The sequence below is a fragment of the Lampris incognitus genome, chromosome 12 (genome assembly GCF_029633865.1).
Source record: "Lampris incognitus isolate fLamInc1 chromosome 12, fLamInc1.hap2, whole genome shotgun sequence".
Classification (NCBI taxonomy): Eukaryota; Metazoa; Chordata; class Actinopteri; order Lampriformes; family Lampridae; genus Lampris; species Lampris incognitus.
In genome coordinates, this window is record NC_079222.1 from 2,689,088 (window position 1) to 2,711,587 (window position 22,500).

At 46.4% G+C, this 22,500-nt stretch overlaps 1 protein-coding gene across 1 annotated transcript in view; it reads right to left on the reverse strand.

Moving 5' to 3' along the window:
• phf24 (PHD finger protein 24) overlaps positions 1-22,500 on the reverse strand; it is a 43,783-nt gene that overhangs the window by 14,697 nt on the left and 6,586 nt on the right. The window contains exon 2 of the mRNA XM_056290696.1: positions 17,549-17,734. Within this exon, the coding sequence (XP_056146671.1) occupies positions 17,549-17,734 (186 nt within the window). The remainder of the gene's footprint in view (positions 1-17,548; positions 17,735-22,500) is intronic.

The window sequence follows — 22,500 nt, forward strand, 5'->3', positions numbered from 1 at the left end:
CCAGTGCAGGTTGTCATGAGTGTGACTCTTTATTCAGCAAACGTTTTAAAAGGGCAGTTCTCGGTATTAATGGCGGCTGAGTCTATGCGGGCTATTAAATCCTTTCTTTCATAGGGCGCTGTAGTAATTCTCTTGACGGCACGTTGAAATAAAGATGGAGATTCGGCGACGCAGCACCGAGGCGGCTGATAGGTGGTAGTTAAGTTACAGCCCTGAATATTTAAGAGGACACTTCCTGCAGCTGGTGCTGAGTTTCAGCACCAGCTGCTAAAGGAACACCGGCACCATGAAGGGGAAGGTAGAGAAAGAAGCCACGGGGCGTCCGGGTGGCGTGGCGGTCTGTTCCATCGCCTACCAACACGGGGATCGCCGATTCGAACCCCCGTGTTACCTCCGGCTTGGTCGGGCGTCCCTACAGACACATTTGGCCGTCTCTGCGGGTGGGAAGCCGGATGTAAGTATGTGTCCTGGTCGCTGCACTAGCGCCTCCTCTGGTCGGTCGGGGCGCCAGTTGAGGGGGAACTGAGGGGAATAGCGTGATCCTCCCACGCGCTACGTCCCCTGGTGAAACTCCTCACTGTCAGGTGAAAGGAAGCGGCTGGTGACTCCACATGTATGGGAGGAGGCATGTGGTAGTCTGCAGGCCTCCCCGGATCAGCAGAGGGGGTGGAGCAGAGACCGGGACGGCTCAGAAGAGTGGGGTAATTACTACAAGTCCTCCAACCCATACGACCACATAGGCCACATACCCTCTACGACCAACAGCAGCGTTTCCTAAATCAGCGCCCCTACCGGCGGCAGGGGATATGCCACAGATACTTTTCACCGCTGTGCATGGTGGGTTTTTGTGTACTTGCTGACATCATATTTACGACGCCTCATAGACAGGCTAATAAAGGCGAGTCGTCAGTAAATACTGACAAAAACAATGTGAGAACAATACAACATGCAGTCAATGCGTTTTTGTTTTTTTTGTTTTGCCCTCTAGTATAGTAACTAAGATTGCTATTGGCAGCACGACCGCTAGAGGTCGCTATACTTTAAAACGTAACTATAGGTCGTAATAAACTGCTTGTACAAACGACCCCTGGGGGGGGGTTTGGGGGGGGGGTTTGGTGGAGGACAGTGTCGCTAGTTGTGGCTAGGAAGCGTATATCAGAGAAAGGGCTTTTAAGACCTGGTGTTGCTGCCTCGTGGTGGGACGGTGGTGACGTCACAGCGTGACTGCCTGTAGGATTCATGCTGACACGCCACACCAATTATCCGACACACTCCCACACATAAAATATTCACACACAACAAAAGTGTTGCAGCTCCCAAACGCACCGGCGGCCATCTGAACCATGTGAATACCAACACGCTGTACGTGTGTACAGTGTGTTGAAATACGTGTTACATGCGTACAACGTATTTCTACACACTGATGAATGAGGACAGCTGTCATTTCAACTACGTAGCCAGAAATGGTCATGTTTAAGTATTTGTAAACACACCAGAGTTCAGTTTCAGTTAATATGTACACAGCAGTAGACATCCCATAATTTCTACACCAAAGGTCTATGTCACTTTAAGTATGTTGCCTCACAACAGTTGGGGGGCGGGGCTAAGGGGCGGGAGAGAGCGGAACGGGAGACGAGAGCCTGCTGGCACTCGGCCATGAGGGTTTGAGTGTATTGGGCCCTAACGGTGTTTCTGCCTCCAGGTTTGACTGCTGACATCATGTTTAGCTGCCAGCTAACACGGCACTGAAGTCTTGCTAACCTGTAGCATGTGTTTTGGGAGCTAGTCTCGTCAAGTGTATACTGCCACGTGCTACTTAGCGGCTAGTTAGCGCCTGCTAATGTAAGCTAACCCATTGAGGCTGCACACAGCGTCACCAGACAGCGCCCCGTGTGGCCGGGAAAGCACGGCTGCACCTCTGGCACCGAGGGAGCCCCACTGTTTCCCCTCTTCATCGCCTCCAGGACCGAGGGGGATTTTTCTTCACTCGGCCATGAAGCTTTGAGTGTATTAGGCCCTAAGGGTGTTTCTGCCTCCAGGTTTGACTGCTGACATCATGTTTAGCTGCCAGCTAACACGGCACTGAAGTCTTGCTAACCTGTAGCATGTGTTTTGGGAGCTAGTCTCGTCAAGTGTATACTGCCACGTGCTACTTAGCGGCTAGTTAGCGCCTGCTAATGTAAGCTAACCCATTGAGGCTGCACACAGCGTCACCAGACAGCGCCCCGTGTGGCCGGGAAAGCACGGCTGCACCTCTGGCACCGAGGGAGCTCCACTGTTTCCCCTCTTCATCACCTCCAGCACTGAGGTGGATTTGTCTTCACCACAGTCTTCACCGGAGCAGATGACGTGAGAAGGCCGTCCCTGGACATTAAGGGACAGAGACCTTCGACCTTTCATCACCCACGGTTACCGAGCTCAAACCCAGCTCCCACCAGGCCTGCAACGGGGTTGTTTATTTGTTTATTGCCGCTTTTGTTCTTATTTGTATTGCGTGGGCCACACCAGTGAATACTTAATTGTTGTTAAGTTTCTGTCAAGTGTTCATTGTGAATGTAAATTCATGCAAATTGATTATTGTTTCCTAATTGTGAATACAGGTTTAAAGGGTTAGTGCCTACATTTTTGTTGTTGAGTGAAACTCCTTAGTGCCTTAAAAGAACACTAAAACGGGGTCTATTTTCAATTGATTTATTATTTTCTATTGTGAATAAATAATACATCTTCATGAAAGGTCATTTCACTTTCCTCATTGTCCTGTTAATAAATATGTCATAAATAGAGGGGGTTAAAAGAGTTAAAAGTACAGGATTTTATAGGGATAAGGTTAAAGTTTAAAATACCTCTGCATCATAATATCTTAAGTTGGCGGACAATTAATACATGACTTACCTTTAAGGGGCAACCTCCATAAAAACAAGACAGGGTTTAGGTAAAGGACCCAGGGCCCCACCTGTATCTCGGGTAAGGTGGTACCAAGAAAGCGCTACATGGTAAACGACACGTTTCCCACATGGCATGCGTGTCCTTCCTTTGCAAAGGGAGTACGACTTATAATTACACTTACAATTGGGCGTTGCACAAATGTTCACTGTGTGTGTAGATAATAAGATTTTCATTATTTTTGATGTATTGGCTCACGCCCATCTGTTAATTTAATGACCAGTTCGCCCTATTATTTTTGTTTTGGTCATGTTTATGTGTTGTTTGTGTCCTCTGTGCCCTCTGTCTGCACAATAACGATAAAAAAACGTGTTCTTCATCTTAATAAGTGTGTGAGGTAGGGGAGGAGAAAAGACAAGGTCATTCAGCACCACTGCTCACCACAGCCAGATGATAATCCCCAGCTTCTTTTCAGTTGGGACTGATCTGGACTGATCTGGACGGAGCTGGACAGAGCTGGACGGAGCTGGACTGAGCTGGACGGAGCTGGACAGAGCTGGACGGAGCTGGACTGATCTGGACGGAGCTGGACTGATCTGGACGGAGCTGGACTGATCTGGACGGAGCTGGACGGAGCTGGACTGAGCTGGACGGAGCTGGACTGAGCTGGACGGAGCTGGACGGAGCTGGACGGCAGCTCGGGTCAGACTCAGCCGACAGTTTGTGGTGGTTTCAGCAGCAGTTGTGTGCAGAATGCAGATCACTACTTCCTTTACTGTAATAACGCACTGTAACTTTTAACAAAATGGGGAATGACAGACATGCATAGCTGAACTGGATAGTGTTGTGTGTTGTGTGTTGTGTGTTGTCTGTTGTGTGTTGTGTGATGTGTCAGCTTCCTGAAGGCACAGCTTTTAGCAAATGACATGAAAATAAATGTTTTCATACTGCAGCCAAAATATTTTGATTGAATTGGTAACATTCTACTAAGGGAGCCATATGGCTAGCCCATATGGCTAACGCTATATGGTAAATGCTAGCTATATGGTAAATGCTGGACTAATATGAAGATAGTTTCTGTCCACATTACACCCTTGTGTCTGTCTGGTGTGCTCATGCAGACATCAGCAAATCAATACTAACGCAAGTAAATTAGTTCACAGAGAATTTGAGGTGATTCTGCACATTGAATGAGAACAGAATCAGTGTGCGTGTGTGTGTGTGCGTGTGTGTGTGTGTGTGCATAGAGTTACAGATGCACTATGGTAAACTCTAGCCTGCTGTGTGACATTACGTTGACTGCACAAGCAAAATCAATAAGCCAGGGATGATCAATAAGCCATGGATGATCAATAAGCCATGGATGATCAATTAATTTAAGAAAGTGGATTGTAAGAGAAGGGTTTGGAGCCAAGGAGGAGAATATAGCAGGCTGAAAGCTCTTCAAGTGGAAGGCTGGGATACAAAAGGGGAGGTGGTGAAGGACAGGCTAGATATGATGGCCTTGGGCCAGATGACGTCATTCTTAATTCTCCTTTGTGGCTGGGAGAAATAAATTGTGAAAAGTATCCCCATCTGAAAAGCATGCGACCTCACAACCACTCTCAACACACATGCAAATGTGTTAAAACCAAAGAGGATCCTGGGTTTGCACCATTTCTGCTGTGCATGAAAGTGGGCGCTGGAAATTCTTTCCCTGTATTTGTCAAAGACAAAGATCTTGTTGCCTCAGGTGACTGAGTTCAAGTATCTTGGGGTCTTGTTCACGAGTGAGGGTAGCATGGAGCGGGAGATTGACAGGTGGATAGGTGCAGCATCAGCAGTAATGTGGACGTTGTACCGGGAGGGAGCTGAGCCGGAAGGTAAAGCTCTCAGTTTACCAGTCAGTCTTCGTTCTAATCCTCACCTATGGTCATGAGCTTTGGGTAGTGACCGAAAGGGTGAGCTCGTGGATACAAGTGGCTGAAATGGGCTTCCTCGGTTCAGCCTTGGAGAAAGGGTGAGGAGCTTGGACATCCGGAGGGAGCTCGGAGTAGAGCCGCTGCTCCTTTGCGTCGAAAGGAGCCAGTTGAGGTGGTTCGGGCATCTGATCAGGATGCCTCCTGGGCACCTTCCTTTGGAGGTTTTCCGGGCACGTCCAGCGTGAATAAAGGGAGTACTGACACTGTACCTGAAGCACTCTGAAACACAAAAACCACCTCCCAGAGTGTCAACACACAGGACATTCTGGAGGATTTGTGTTTTCAGTGTTCTGGCTAGATCTAACGTTCAGTTGTACTTGTTAAAGCCAGAATGTGGTGCAGAAGAAGTCCGACACATGGAGGTGGGGGTTCGGCTAATGCTAACAAAGATGCTAACAGAGACAACCAAGAGCCAGATCAGCCAAGAGCCCACAGTACTGCTGGTGTTTGGCTTTCTATAGTCAAACAGTGCCCAAAACAAATCGGGACTATTGAGTGATTTTGAGCCAGAAAAATTAAGTTCACCTGACTTGCTGCCGGCTGGGGGGTTGTTGTCCACTCACTCCTTTGTTAAAGTGGCATGATGTGGTAATTTCCCTGCCATCTCAACCACTACAGCCCCTCGAGCAAATAACTACCCCTGTCTGAGAATCACTAGAAACCCGAGCGTCCTCGGCTCTACGAACCTGCAGCCCTCCGCACTGTGTTAGAATCCTTCAGTGCTCACCTTGGAGTGGAGCATCATACTCATGCCATGGCCACTTACCAAAACATTGAAATAGAGGCGTTCACTTGTTCTGTGTTGGACGTTTTGGACTCAGAATTACAAGGTTATGAAGCAAAAGTTAGCTGCTAAGCTAAAGCTGAGGTGGCTACTGAGTTAGCCTGTTACTATGGTTACCTAGAGACTTGGCACCCAGCCTGTCAGTTTAGAACAGTGATCAAAGTTGAGCTGAACTACGTGTTCCTTATATAGTTTTAAGGCAAACCTTTCAGCCTATCAGAGACCAGTGTTTTCTGGGACTATGGTGTAAGTTTTATCAGTCTCACGTCCTCACAGGACAACCCATAACTGCTTCCACATGACATGTCCAAATATCCCCCTCTTTCATGGCCGTTTCTAGCTCCTGTACGTTCCCCACGCCTGTGTCCCTTAACAGGTTGTCCACATAGGTGATTCTTCTTCTACCACGTTGAGTTTTTCCATCAGAAGGTTGCCAGAGCAGCCGTGTGTTGGCAGCTTCATCACTGTGACACACGCAGTGGCCTGCGAGACGCATCCTTCTCTGTTGGGGGTTGTGTGGACACCGTAGGGAGCTCTTCGTGTAGCTGTACATCTGTCAGCTGTCTCTTCCATGATACACTGGCGGCCATTCTAAGCACCCTAGTACAGCACCCACCCATCTAGCTGCTGCTGTAGAGACACCGTAACTGTCCAGGTCTCGGCGCTACAGAGTAAAACTGTTTCAACAGTTGCCACAAAAAAGTCTAACTTCTATCTTTCTTGACAGCCTGGAGGTCCATATTCTCCTCAACACATGGCACGCACTCCAAGCAAGTGCTTTCCTTGCAGCAAAAGTCCTTTTATGTACTTTCAGTCAATGCTCCAAGGTATTTAAGGACATTTACTTCCGTTTTCTGCTGTGCCATCTTTAGCTTTTAAGATCACCGGTTCTTCTTGGTTATAAGCTTGCAGTTCTGTGTTCTTAGCATTGCAGTGCAGTCCTTCTTTTCCTGCTTCGTGCTCTGTGGCCTGTGACTATTTATTGTGCATGCTCAACTTCTTCTGTCAGGAGTGCAAGATCATCGGCAAAGTCGGCGTCAGTAATTGTGATTGGTGCGACACATCGACTCTTTGGCTTTATTATCAAATGACAATAAAACAATAATAGTGATGTGCCTTTTTATTTCTATGTAGTGCTGTCTTTAGCATCCCTGTGCTGCACAGCAGGAAGACCAAAATAGACACGTTTTCGTCTGTGCTGATGCTCTTTTATGCATATTGCATTCTTTTATTGTTTTACCTTTTTTCCTTTGCACTCTTTACAAAGATAGGTACTGATGCTTGAGCCATCCATCCATGCTTCAGTCACTTTAGTGAATTGCTCATGTCATATTCCTAGAAATGAAGCCGCCGAAACTCTTTTAGATACACGTGTAGTTATTGTTAGACGCGTTTTGATCTTATTTTTAGAATACCGATGTTGTGCCTTTTATGTGAGTGCCTCAAGTCATATTCTCTATAAGTGCAAACTTATTTGGAGGCTAAAAAATTGAACGCTAATGGTTTAGTTTATCTATCTATCTATCTATCTATCTATCTATCTATCTATCTATCTATCTATCTATCTATCTATCTATCTATTAGCTATTTATCAGTCTGTCTGTCTGTCTGTCTGTCTGTCTGTCTGTCTGTCTGTCTTTCTGTCTATCTATCTATCTATCTATCTATCTATCTATCTATCTATCTATCTATCTATCTATCTATCTATCTATCTATCTATCTGTCTTTCTGTCTTTCTGTCTATCTGTCTATCTGTCTATCTGTCTATCTGTCTATCTATCTATCTATCTATCTATCTATCTATCTATCTATCTATCTATCTATCTATTAGCTATCTATCAGTCTGTCTGTCTGTCTGTCTGTCTGTCTGTCTGTCTGTCTGTCTGTCTGTCTGTCTTTCTGTCTATCTATCTATCTATCTATCTATCTATCTGTCTATCTGTCTATCTGTCTATCTGTCTGTCTATCTGTCTATCTATCTATCTATCTATCTATCTATCTATCTATCTATCTATCTATCTATCTATCTATCTATCTATCTATCTATCTATCTATCTATCTATCTATCTATCTATCTATCGGTCTGTCTGTCTATCTATCTATCTATCTATCTATCTATCTATCTATCTATCTATCTATCTATCCATCTATCTATCTATCGGTCTATCGGTCTGTCTGTCTGTCTGTCTATCTATCTATCTATCTATCTATCTATCTATCTATCTATCTATCTATCTATCTATCTATCTATCTATCTATCTATCTATCTATCTATCTATCTATCTATCTATCTATCTATCTATCTATCTATCTATCTATCTATCTATCTATCTATCTATCTATCTATCTATCTATCTATCTATCTATCTATCTATCTATCTATCTACCTATCTATCTATCTATATATCTGTCTATCTATCTGTCTGTCTGTCTGTCTGTCTGTCTGTCTGTCTTTCTGTCTATCTATCTATCTATCTATCTATCTATCTATCTATCTATCTATCTATCTATCTGTCTTTCTGTCTATCTGTCTATCTATCTATCTATCTATCTATCTATCTATCTATCTATCTATCTATCTATCTATCTATCTATCTATCTATCTATCTATCTATCTATCTATCTATCTATCTATCTATTAGCTATCTATCAGTCTGTCTGTCTGTCTGTCTGTCTGTCTGTCTTTCTGTCTATCTATCTATCTATCTATCTATCTGTCTATCTGTCTATCTGTCTATCTGTCTGTCTGTCTGTCTATCTATCTATCTATCTATCTATCTATCTATCTATCTATCTATCTATCTATCTATCTATCTATCTATCTATCTATCTATCTATCTATCTATCTATCTATCTATCTGTCTGTCTGTCTGTCTGTCTGTCTGTCTGTCTGTCTGTCTGTCTGTCTGTCTGTCTGTCTGTCTTTCTATCTATCTATCTATCTGTCTGTCTGTCTGTCTGTCTGTCTGTCTGTCTGTCTGTCTGTCTGGCTAGCTAGTTACCTAGCTGTCTGTATATCCATCACCCTGTTATTTGAAGTCTTGAAAGTAAAGTTATGTGAATGTTGTTTTTTTCTGGAGTTTGTCTAACTTCGCTAGTAACAAAAGAACAGAACAGCAGCTGAATGTTTTGTGTTTATTTTTTAGACTTGGCTTTATTCGCCTGACCTTTGAGAAAATGTTTTCCAAATGTTCTGACTCACCACGCTGCAGAAGGTTGTGTTCAAGTCGTCTGTTTGGTGAAAATGAACTGAGAGGTAAGAGTGCTGGAAAACAGCAACACTTTTAGGAGGAGGATTTATGTGAGTGATGCTGAGAGGAAGCAGACGAGGCAGGGAGACATCCTCCTGTCTGCTGCATCTCCAGCCAAGCCATTCATTTTCAAACAGACACAGATCTTTAGAAAGCGCAACGGACAACACAGAGACAAGTGATAGATGTCTAGAAAGACAGACGAGCTAGACAAACTGACAGACAGACAAAATCAATTTCCAGATCGGCAAGACAGAAAGACTGACCGACAGAAAAGACAGACAAAAATTAAATTTATATACCGACAGCAAGACAAAACAGAGAAGGACAGACATGTGGACTACCGTTATAGATAGATAGATAGATAGATAGATAGATAGATAGATAGATAGATAGATAGATAGATAGATAGATAGATAGATAGATAGATAGATAGATAGATAGACAGACAGACAGACAGACAGACAGACAGACAGACAGACAGACAGACAGACAGACAGACAGACAGACAGACAGACAGACAGACAGATAGATAGATAGATAGATAGATAGATAGATAGATAGATAGATAGATAGATAGATAGATAGATAGATAGATAGATAGATCGAAGCCAGATGTGGTGATAATCAGTGTCATTATGGCCCTTACGTAATCACTTTACATTACAACTGCTGAATATAATGTTTGTCTCAGTCAGACGTTGTGTTTTACTCGTGAGTATGAACAGCAGCAGGGTAAAGTGGTAGTGTTTTAGTCGTGAGTATGAACAGCTGCAGGGTAAAGTGAGAGTGTTTTAGTCGTGAGTATGAACAGCTGCAGGGTAAAGTGGTAGTGTTTTAGTCGTGAGTATGAACAGCTGCAGGGTAAAGTGAGACTGTTTTAGCCGTGAGTATGAACAGCAGCAGGGTGAATAAAGTGTTGGTAGTCGTGAGTATGAGTAGCAGCAGGGTAAAGTCAGAGTGTTTTAGTCGTGAGTATGAACAGCAGCAGGGTAAAGTGGTAGTGTTTTAGTCGTGAGTATGAACAGCAGCAGGGTAAAGTGGTAGTGTTTTAGTCGTGAGTATGAACAGCAGCAGGGTAAAGTGAGAGTGTTTTAGTCGTGAGTATGAACAGCAGCAGGGTGAATAAAGTGTTGGTAGTCGTGAGTATGAACAGCAGCAGGGTGAATAAAGTGTTGGTAGTCGTGAGTATGAGTAGCAGCAGGGTAAAGTCAGAGTGTTTTAGTCGTGAGTATGAACAGCAGCAGGGTAAAGTGAGAGTGTTTTAGTCGTGAGTATGAACAGCAGCAGGGTAAAGTGAGAGTGTTTTAGTCGTGAGTATGAACAGCAGCAGGGTAAAGTCAGAGTGTTTTAGTCGTGAGTATGAACAGCAGCAGGTGTAAAGTGGTAGTGTTTTAGTCGTGAGTATGAACAGCAGCAGGGTAAAGTGAGAGTGTTTTAGTCGTGAGTATGAACAGCTGCAGGGTAAAGTGGTAGTGTTTTAGTCGTGAGTATGAACAGCTGCAGGGTAAAGTGGTAGTGTTTTAGTCGTGAGTATGAACAGCTGCAGGGTAAAGTGAGAGTGTTTTAGTCGTGAGTATGAACAGCAGCAGGGTGAATAAAGTGTTGGTAGTCGTGAGTATGAACAGCAGCAGGGTAAAGTCAGTGTGTTTTAGTCGTGGGTATGAACAGCAGCAGGGTAAAGTGAGACTGTTTTAGTCGTGAGTACGAACAGCAGCAAGGTAAAGTGAGAGTGTTTTAGTCGTGAGTATGAACAGCAGCAGGGTAAAGTGAGACTGTTTTAGCCGTGAGTATGAACAGCAGCAGGGTAAAGTGAGACTGTTTTAGCCGTGAGTATGAAGAGCAGCAGGGTAAAGTGAGACTGTTTTAGTCGTGAGTATGAAGAGCAGCAGGGTAAAGTCAGTGTGTTTTAGTCGTAAGTATGAACAGCATCAGGGTAAAGTCAGAGTGCTTTAGTCGTGAGTATGAACAGCAGCAGGGTAAAGTGAGACTGTTTTAGCCGTGAGTATGAACAGCAGCAGGGTAAAGTGAGAGCGTTTTAGTCGTAAGTATGAACAGCAGCAGTGTAAAGTGGTAGTGTTTTAGTCGTTAGTATGAACAGCAGCAGGTGTAAAGTCAGTGTGTTTTAGTCGTAAGTATGAACAGCAGCAGGGTAAAGTCAGAGTGTTTTAGTCGTGAGTATGAACAGCAGCAGGGTAAAGTGAGACTGTTTTAGCCGTGAGTATGAACAGCAGCAGGGTAAAGTCAGAGCGTTTAGTCGTGAGTATGAGTAGCAGCAGGGTAAAGTGAGACTGTTTTAGTCGTGAGTATGAACAGCAGCAGGGTGAATAAAGTGTTGGTAGTCGTGAGTATGAACAGCAGCAGGGTAAAGTGAGACTGTTTTAGTCGTGAGTATGAGTAGCAGCAGGGTAAAGTGAGAGTGTTTTAGTCGTGAGTATGAACAGCAGCAGGGTGAATAAAGTGTTGGTAGTCGTGAGTATGAACAGCAGCAGGGTGAATAAAGTGTTGGTAGTCGTGAGTATGAGTAGCAGCAGGGTAAAGTCAGAGTGTTTTAGTCATGAGTATGAACAGCAGCAGGGAGAATAAAGTGTTGGTAGCCGTGAGTATGAACAGCAGCAGGGTGAATAAAGTGTTGGTAGTCGTGAGTATGAGTAGCAGCAGGGTAAAGTGAGAGTGTTTTAGTCATGAGTATGAACAGCAGCAGGGAGAATAAAGTGTTGGTAGCCGTGAGTATGAACAGCAGCAGGGTAAAGTGAGAGTGTTTTAGTCATGAGTATGAGTAGCAGCAGGGTGAATAAAGTGCTGGTAGTCGTGAGTATGAGTAGCAGCAGGGTAAAGTGAGACTGTTTTAGTCGTGAGTATCAACAGCAGCAGGGTGAATAAAGTGTTGGTAGTCGTGAGTATGAACAGCAGCAGGGTGAATAAAGTGTTGGTAGCCGTGAGTATGAACAGCAGCAGGGTAAAGTGAGACTGTTTTAGCCATGAGTATGAACAGCAGCAGGGTGAATAAAGTACTGGTAGTCGTGAGTATGAGTAGCAGCAGGGTAAAGTGAGACTGTTTTAGTCGTGAGTATGAACAGCAGCAGGGTGAATAAAGTGTTGGTAGTCGTGAGTATGAACAGCAGCAGGGTAAAGTGAGACTGTTTTAGTCGTGAGTATGAACAGCAGCAGGGTAAAGTGAGAGTGTTGGTAGTCGTGAGTATGAACAGCAGCAGGGTGAATAAAGTGTTGGTAGCCGTGAGTATGAACAGCAGCAGGGTAAAGTGAGACTGTTTTAGCCGTGAGTATGAACAGCAGCAGGGTGAATAAAGTGTTGGTAGTCGTGAGTATGAGTAGCAGCAGGGTAAAGTGAGAGTATTTTAGTCGTGAGTATGAACAGCAGCAGGGTAGCCGTGAGTATGAACAGCTGCAGGGTAAAGTGATAGTGTTTTAGTCGTGAGTATGAACAGCAGCAGGGTAAAGTGGTAGTGTTTTAGTCCTAAGTATGAGTAGCAGCAGGGTAAAGTGAGACTGTTTTAGTCGCGAGTATGAACAGCAGCAGGGTAAAGTGAGAGTGTTTTAGTCGTGAGTATGAACAGCAGCAGGGTAAAGTCAGTGTGTTTTAGCTGTGAGTATGAACAGCTGCAGGGTGAATAAAGTGTTGGTAGTCCTAAGTATGAGTAGCAGCAGGGTAAAGTCAGTGTGTTTTAGCCGTGAGTATGAACAGCAGCAGGGTAAAGTCAGTGTGTTTTAGTCGTGAGTATGAACAGCAGCAGGGTAAAGTCAGTCTGTTTTAGCCGTGAGTATGAACAGCAGCAGGGTAAAGTGAGACTGTTTCAGTCGTGAGTATGAACAGCAGCAGGGTAAAGTCAGTGTGTTTTAGTCGTGAGTATGAACAGCAGCAGGGTAAAGTGAGACTGTTTTAGTCGTGAGTATGAACAGCAGCAGGGTAAAGTCAGTGTGTTTTAGTCGTGAGTATGAACAGCAGCAGGGTAAAGTGAGACTGTTTTAGCCGTGGGTATGAACAGCTGCAGGGTGAATAAAGTGTTGGTAGTCCTAAGTATGAGTAGCAGCAGGGTAAAGTCAGTGTGTTTTAGCCGTGAGTATGAACAGCAGCAGGGTAAAGTGAGACTGTTTTAGTCGTGAGTATGAACAGCAGCAGGGTAAAGTCAGTGTGTTTTAGTCGTGAGTATGAACAGCAGCAGGGTAAAGTGAGACTGTTTTAGCCGTGGGTATGAACAGCAGCAGGGTGAATAAAGTGTAGGTAGTCGTGAGTATGAACAGCAGCAGGGTGAATAAAGTGTTGGTAGTCGTGAGTATGAACAGCAGCAGGGTGAATAAAGTGTTGGTAGTCGTGAGTATGAGTAGCAGCAGGGTAAAGTGAGAGCGTTTTAGTCCTAAGTATGAGTAGCAGCAGGGTAAAGTGAGAGACACATCACTTTATAAAATCAGAGGCAAACGAACACATGCAGCACACATGCTTGATGAGCTCATTATGCCGCTGTGCCCAGTGCACAGCTCTCTCTCGGCTGGCAGCTCTGAGCAGATGCATGTGGGAAGCCCTGATCCTGCAGTTGCTACGAGACTATTTAGGAAAAAAATACAATAAAAAATAAATAAAGATTGAAGCACTGTGCTCTTTTGCCTAATTTGAATATGTGTACCTTCCAACAGGGGATACGAGCTTTTCTGATCATGCTTCAGTATTCACAGCAGCACTTCCCCTCCTTTACAATTAGAGAAGGAAGAAAAAGAAGCAACCGATGCTTCCCCTGTTGACACGTGGCTATAAGCAGAATCAGAATCTGAAACACTTTATTTGTCATTTCATGTCATGCACTTGCGCACATGAAATTAAACGACACTTTGTTTCCCCAGCCCACAGCAGTGCAACACAAAGACAAAAACACATGTCCAAGACCTACAAGAACTACAAGAACAGATATATCCAAACTTAACACATACTATATCTAAACTAAGCAAAATAAATCACTGTCCAGGAGAATGGACTCCAGCCAGGTTCGCTGTTGGCACTGCCGGTCTGCATGGGCTAGCAGTTAGCTTAGCCTGCCCTGCTTCTGCATTCTTTCAGACCGCCCTCGGTGTTTCCTCTTCGGGCGCTGCTCCGGTCAGGGCCGTGGTGCCTGGGCCTGCAGGGTGCAGCAGAACAAGCTCTACCAGCCGATCCAACACCAGCTCTCCCAGCCATGATGGCTGTTGGAACTGCCGGTCTGCATGGGCTAGCAGTTAGCTTAGCCTGCCCGGCTTCTGCATTCTGTCAGACCGCCCTCGGTGTTAAATCTTCTGGCGCTGCTCCGGTCAAGGCCGTGGTGCCTGGGCCTGCAGGGTGCAGCAGAACAAGCTCTACCAGCCGATCCAACACCAGCTCTCCCAGCCAGACTGTTGGAACTGCCGGTCTGCATGAGCTAGCAGTTAGCTTAGCCTGCCCTGCTTCTGCATTCTGTCAGACCGCCCTCGTTGTTTCCTCTTCTGGCGCTGCTCCGGTCAAGGCCGTGGTGCCTGGGCCTGCAGGGTGCAGCAGAACAGGCTCTACCAGCCGATCCAACACCAGCTCTCCCAGCCAGGATGGCTGTTGGAACTGCCGGTCTGCATGAGCTAGCAGTTAGCGTAGCCTGCCCGGCTTCTGCATTCTGTCAGACCGCCCTCGGTGTTTCCTCTTTGGGCACAGCTCCAGGCAGGGCCGTGGTCCCTGGGCCCACAGGATACAGCAGACCAAGCTCTACCAGCCATCAAATGAAGACAAACTTAGACACAGACGTAGGCAAAGACACTGCATGGGCGGGGGGCCGCTGCAAACGTTAAATTCGCGCCGCCATCTTCCCACACCGGAAGCAGCTCCATTTGGTCTGACCGGCTGCATATGGCTATGTTTGGCTCACATGTGGCTCAGATCGGATATGTATCATGGTCGTGTAATCAGGAAAAAAACAAACACATGGAATTTGATATTTTCAGATCTGATTTTTACCACATCCATGTGGATGTGGAAATAAAGGCTCGGAGATGTGACATCTGCTAAAGCGATTCTTCGTGTCAACACACAGATAAGATGTGTCAGGTCGTTGTGCGTCGCCCATCATTAAACATGTGAAACTCTCAGAGGTTGTTCAGACCTGGTATTAACACGCATGTCTTGGGTGATCCGATCACAAGTAGACAGCTCTGAGAAGGTCAGTTCACACCTGACATTAGAAAGTATCTCCACGGGCGTGCGGGTGGCGTAGCAGTCTACTCCGTTGCCTACCAACACGGGGATCGGTGTTCGAATCCCCGTGTTACCTCCAGCTCGGTCGGGCGTCCCTACAGACACAATTGGCCGTGTCTGCGGGTGGGAAGCCGGATGTGGGTATGTGTCCTGGTCGCTGCACTAGCGCCTCCTCTGGTTGGTCGGGGTGCCTGTTCGGGGGGAGGGGAAACTGGGGGGAATAGTGGGATCCTCCCACGTGCTACATCCCCCTGGTGAAACTCCTCACTTGTCAGGTGAAAAGAAGCGGCTGGTGACTCCTCATGTATGGAAGGAGGCATGAGGTAGTCTGCAGCCCTCCCCGGATCAGCAGAGGGGGTGGAGCAGAGACCGGGACGGCTCGGAAGAGTGGGCTAATTGGCCAAGTACAGTTGGGAGGTATAACAACTTGCATCCTATTAGACGGCCGCCTGCAGGTCAGAACTCGGGGCTTCCAGCGTCGAACCGGCGTGACGTGAACCAGAGTTTGTCTCGTGATGGCAGTGACCATGAAACACTATGCAGAGGAATGTTTCTGCAGAGCTGAAAGCCGGCATTCACTTTCCAGTCTCTTCTTCTCCTCTTTTCTCTGAATAGTGCCTTCAACCCTCCTCCCCCTTCCCCATACTGCCCTTTCAGTTCTCACTCTAAAGGAGCGAGAGTCAGACGCAGAGAGACAGACAGACAGACAGACAGACAGACAGACAGACAGACAGACAGACAGACAGACAGACAGACAGACAGACAGACAGACAGACAGACAGACAGACAGGCAGGCAGACAGAGAGACAGACAGACAGACAGACAGACAGACAGACAGACAGACAGACAGACAGACAGACAGACAGAGACGGACAGAGAGAGAGAGAGAACCTTTCAGCGTCCTCTCTCGCTGTGGGAAAGAATCCCTCTCAGCTCACGTTTGGCAAATGATTGTGATTCTCACAGCTCTCTGAAGAGAGAGAGAGAGCAGGAGAGAGAGCAGAAGAGAGAACAGAGAGAGAGCAGAAGAGAGAGAGAAAGGAGAGAGACAGAGAGAGAGAGAGAGAGAGAGAGAGAGAGCAGAAGAGAGAGGAGAGAGAGAGAGGAGAAGAGAGAGAGAGAGAGAGCAAGAGAGAGAGAGGAGAGAGCAGAGGAGAGAGGAGAGAGAGAGAGAGAGAGAGAGAGAGCAGAAGAGAGAGGAGAGAGAGAGAGAGGAGAGAGAGAGAGGAGAAGAGAGAGGAGAGAGAGCAGAAGAGAGAGGAGAGAGAGCAGGAGAGAGAGAGAGAGAGAGAGAGGAGAGAGCAGAAGAGAGAGGAGAGAGAGAGAGCGGCCCATACTGAGCTGTAAAGGCCACACTGAGCTCTAGAGGCTCTTCAGCAGAAGTCCTCTTCGTGTTTATGCCTGAATTAAACCAGACTGCATCCTTGTCTCTCATGGTGATGACTGCCAGAGGACCCTTGATGTGGGTCTCAGATAAGCACCCAGGCATTTACTGTTTAAAACCCTGAAAACTCTCACAAGCCTTGACATTTAAGCCTTTTTTTCCTCTTTTTTTTTTGGATAAAATTTAACTGCAATATTTATGGACTGATGGTGTGATAACATGCCCAACTGTGGAGCAGAATAGCAGCTGTCATATACGCTGCAGTAAAGCCTGTGCATGGGTGTCAATGCACGAGACTGCCCTCCACCAAAAACCACCCCACAGGTGGTTTGTACGAGCAGCTTATTACCACCTATGGTGAGGTTTTAAGCTACGTCCTCGCGCTCCTCGGTCATCATACTACGTCACCTCCCCTGTAACAACAAGCTTCTCCTTCCATAAGCTCTGGTGAGAAGGAATAGTAATGAAAGCAAAGTGTAATGTCACATAGCGGTTATAATGTCCACGCTAGCTGACTCTCTAACTTGTGGCTAACGTTAAGTCAGCTCTTATAACCTTATTCATAGTAAATACACTGCCAACAGCAGTCTGACTTACGATACTAGACGAAGCAACACAACAACACACTGACTACATGTTCTATTGTTCTCACGTTGTTTTAAAAACCCACAATGCACTGAGGCGAAACGTATCTGTGACATATCTCCTGCCGCCGCTAGGGGCGCTAATTTAGGAAACGCTCCTGTGGGTCGTATTAGAGGACAAACGACCCGTGTGGTCGTATGGGTCGGAGGACTCGTTGGAATGCATGTATGTTTGTGTGCACGTGTGCCTTTAATGTGAGTATGTAATTGTGTGTGTGTGTGTGTGTGTGTTTGTGTGTCTTCCACACATGCATGTTTGTTTGCACACCCATGTGCATGCATGTGTGTGTGTGTGTGTGTGTGTGTGTGTGTGTGTGTGTGTGCGTGTGTGTGTGTGTGTGTGCGTGTGTAAATGCTCATAGAGTGTCAGTACAGTGTTTGGCCACCACTGACTTGTGGCAGCAGTGCGGCAGCACGTCAGACGGGTCAGACTTACGCAGTAGTAGCAGCTCCAGCCTGTGATGGTGTGGGCCGTGTCCCTCATGTCCTGCAGGGCTTCGGTGCGCAGGTAGCCCAGCTCCCTCAGGCAGCCGTCATGAAACACTCGGGTGCAGATCCTGCAGGGGTACAGGTCATCTGCAGTCCACACCTCGCAGACGTCACACATCTCATCATCGGTCAGCTGGGGAGAGAGAGACAGTACACACCACCAGTCAGCTGGGGAGAGAGAGACAGTACACACCACCAGTCGGCTGGGGAGAGAGAGACAGTACACACCACCAGTCAGCTGGGGAGAGAGAGACAGTACACACCACCAGTCGGCTGGGGAGAGAGAGACAGTACACACCACCAGTCGGCTGGGGAGAGAGAGACAGTACACACCACCAGTCAGCTGGGGAGAGAGAGACAGTACACACCACCAGTCGGCTGGGGAGAGAGAGACAGTACACACCACCAGTCGGCTGGGGAGAGAGAGACAGTACACACCACCAGTCGGCTGGGGAGAGAGAGACAGTACACACCACCAGTCGGCTGGGGAGAGAGAGACAGTATACACCACCAGTCGGCTGGGGAGAGAGAGACAGTACACACCACCAGTCAGCTGGGGAGAGAGAGACAGTACACACCACCAGTCGGCTGGGGAGAGAGAGACAGTACACACCACCAGTCAGCTGGGGAGAGAGAGACAGTACACACCATCAGTCAGCTGGGGAGAGAGAGACAGTACACACCACCAGTCAGCTGGGGAGAGAGAGACAGTACACACCACCAGTCAGCTGGGGAGAGAGAGACAGTATACACCACCAGTCAGCTGGGGAGAGAGAGACTACACACCACCAGTCGGCTGGGGAGAGAGAGACAGTACACACCACCAGTCAGCTGGGGAGAGAGAGACAGTACACACCATCACTTCGCTGGGGAGAGAGAGACAGTACACACCATCAGTCGGCTGGGGAGAGAGAGACAGTACACACCACCAGTCGGCTGGGGAGAGAGAGACAGTAAGTATCAGGCTTTAAGACAGGCAAGAAAGGTTGGACTCGTTGTGGTGACCAAGAAAAAGAACAGACAGAACAAAAGAAAGAGTTTTGTCCTCATGTGGACTATTTGTTTCATGACCAGATATTTACAGACAGACAGACAGACAGATAGAAAGACAGAGAGACATACAGAAAAGACAGACAGGCAGACAGATAGATAGATAGATAGATAGATAGATAGATAGATAGATAGATAGATAGATAGATAGATAGATAGATAGATAGATAGATAGATAGATAGATAGATAGATAGATAGATAGATAGATAGATAGATAGATAGATAGATAGATAGATAGATAGATAGATAGATAGATAGATAGATAGATAGATAGATAGATAGATGTGCAGTTGATTTTATCACTTCCATGAAAATTTGATAATTCCTTCATACAGTTCTTTTGTTTTGATACCTGTATTTCAAACATCCATAAACTGAGGGAAGGGCAGGAAGGAGTGCAGCATCCCTGCTGAGGTAATTAGTTGATTAGTTTATTAAAGTGAGGATGAAGTGAAGACAACACTGCTTTGCTTTCCAACAAGAAAGAATGGCAGGTGTGTCTCTCGAGCATCTGTTCAGTGTCACACGGCATCCTGCTGCTGCACGCTCCCTCCAGACATCCTTCACGGCCGGGACGCCCTGAGACCCCCAGCAGACCCCCACCTCAATACTGCATCCAGCTAATTACTCATTGCCTTTGCTGTCTTTCTATATTCACCACGAATACAGTCACGGCAACCGCTTAACCGCTCAAAGCGAGGAATACCATGTTATTTTATTATATATATACATATATCTATTGATAAATTTAAAACAATACTAATTCATTGCACACTCTGCTGGGATTAATGATGATTAGTCGTTTTGTCTTCTTGAGACTGCAGCTTGTAATGATGGATATTTAAATGTAAAACCACGGAATTAATCTAGAATCATCATGTCATCATCACCCGCTTCTCCGGGGTCGGGTCGCGGTGACAGCAAGCTAAGTAGGGCCCTCCAGACGTCCCTCTCCCCAGCAACGCCCTCCAGCTCCTCCTGGGGGATCCCAAGGCGTTCCCAGGCCAGATTGGACATGTAGTCCCTCCAGCAAGTTCTGGGTCTACCCCGGGGTCTCCTTTCAGTTGGACGTGCCTGGTAAACCTCCAAAGGAAGGTGCCCAGGAGGCATCCTGATCAGATGCCTGAACCACCTCAACTGGCTCCTTTCGACGTGAAGGAGCAGCGGCTCTACTCCGAGCTCCCTCCGCATGTCCGAGCTCCTCACCCTAACTCTAAGGCTGAGCCCAGACACCCTACGGAGGAAACTCATTTCAGCCACTTGTATCCGTGATCTCACCCTTTCAGTCACCACCCAAAGCTCATGACCATAGGTGAGGGTTGGAATGAAGCCTGAAAGGTAAATTGAGAGCTTTGCCTTCCGGCTCAGCTCCCTCTTCACCACAACGGTCCGGTACAACGTCCCCATTACTGCTGATGCTGCACCAATCCACCTGTCAATCTCCCGCTCCATCCTCCCTTCACCCGTGAACAAGACCCCGATATACTTGAACTCCTTCACTTGAGGCAACAACTCATCCCCAACCCGGAGGGAGCAATCCACCATTTTCCGGTAGAGAACCATGGCCTCAGACTTGGAGGTGCTGACTCTCATCCCGGCCATTTCACACTCAGCTGCAAACCGCCCCAGTGCAGGCTGGAGGTCACGTTCTGATGAAGCCAACAAAACCACATCATCTGCGAAGAGCTGAGATGCAATTCTGATGTTCCCAAAACGGACACACTCCTCACCTTGGCTGCACCTTGAGATCCTGTCCATGAATATCACAAACAGAATCGGAGACAAGGGACAACCTTGGTGGAGTCCGACACCCACCGAAAACCTGTTTGACTTTGTGTCAAGAATGCGGACACAGCTCTCACTTTGGTTAATCAAGGCTTGTAGCAACTGCCCTGGTACCCCATACTCCCGCAGTACCCCCCCCCCCCCCCACAGAGTGCCCCAGGGTGTACGGTCATAAGCCTTCTCCAAGTCCACAAAACACATGTAGACTGGCTGGTCAAACTCCCATGCCCCCTCAGCACTTCCTCAAGGGTAAAGAGTTGGTCTGTTGTTCCAAGGCCAGGACGGGATCCGCATTGTTCCTTCTGGATCCGAGGTTCGACAATTGGTCGGAGCCTCCTTTCCAGCACCCTGGAGTAGACTTTCCCAGGGAGGCTGAGCAATGTGAAGCCCCGATAATTGCAGCACTCGCTCCGGTCCCCCTTTTTAAATATGGGAACCACCACCCCAGGCTGCCACTACCTGTGGATTATCAGTGTAGGATCAACAGAAAGGAAATACATTTAAATTCGAACGCTACTGTTTAACAGCATCTTCCTAACTTTGAACTCAGATTCTCTCCTGTGAACTACAGATTTCCAGCAAAACCATCAAGGCCATCAAAATCCACTGTCAGCCTGAAAGGCATATTTCTTATATGCACGAACAGAAATACTCACAAAACCCAGGCCTGTATGTTCAAGTGCCAGATGAATTTCAAAGCCATCAAGGCATTAAAATTGGATATCAGCTTAGAAGGCAACGCTTTCTTGTATGTGCTAATACAAATGATAATTAACAACAACAGATGTGTTCCATGTTCGAGTGCCAGTTGAATTTTAAGTCTCGTGAGTTCATAAGGTTCATTACGTATTCATCACGTGTTCATCACAGAACCCCATATGTGCCCCAGTGGCAGAGCATGGTACTAGAATATCTAATATTCTCCGAGAGGGATGAGGGCAGGTAGCAGAAAAGCCTTCTGCTTGGAGAACGACGGCTACGCCCTGTAACTGTCCAGTGAGGAAGAGTAGGGGGAACCACAGCTCTCCATGTGCTGACAAGCATACCGTGATTTTACTGTGGAAATATACTTTTACTCTTATGTTTTATTGTTTACATTTTATATTCTTTGTTTTATTATGGCTTCTTTACATATATGTTTACATTCATATGTGTCACTTATTCTATATTGTATTCTAAGCTTGTGCAGCACTTTGGTTCAACTGTGGTTGTTTTAAATGTGCTATATAAATAAACTTGACATGACTTGACTTGACTAAAATGTTAATTTAGGCGTCAGTTAGTTTCATAACAGACATACTAACATATGTAATGCATTATATCTCAGCTGGGTATTTATCACGACACAATATAGAGTTTAAACACTGGCCGTCATTTTGACCGCCCATGGTCGTTTTAGGTAGTAGTGAAATCCCGGTCGTTCTAAAGAGAAATATTAATGCACCAGTATGCAGAAACATGATTACATTTTAGTTTATTTGCTGTACTGTCTATGTAAGATGTGTTCCAAGGTTTTACTGTTTTTCCAAACCTGGTAGTTTTTCTCTGACTATTGACAATTCTATAGTTCCCCCCTCGCCTCAGGTTGAGAGTCTGGGTGTCATCCTGGACAGCACATTATCTTCTGAAGCTCACATTAACAATGTGACTCGGTCTGCATACTGCCATCTACACAATATTGATCCTCTTCGCCCGTCACCTACACCTAACAGCACCACCACACTCACCCACACCCTGGTTACATCCCGTATGGACTACTGCAATGCTGTCCTCTTTGGGCTTCCCCTCAAGTATCTTCATAAACTTCAGTTGGTCCAGAATCCAGCTGCTCGTATCAGTACCAGAACTCCTTCCATAGATCACATCACTCCTGTTCTGCAGCGACTCCACTGGCTCCCTGTTAAATACCGTACTGACTTCAAGATCCTGCTCCTCCTCACCTTTAAGGCCTTAATAACCCAGCTCCTTCATATCTTTCTGAACTCCTTCATGTCCACACACCCTCCCACACTCTCACATCCTCTTCTGCTCCCCAACTCACTACACCCTCGGCCCGCTGGACT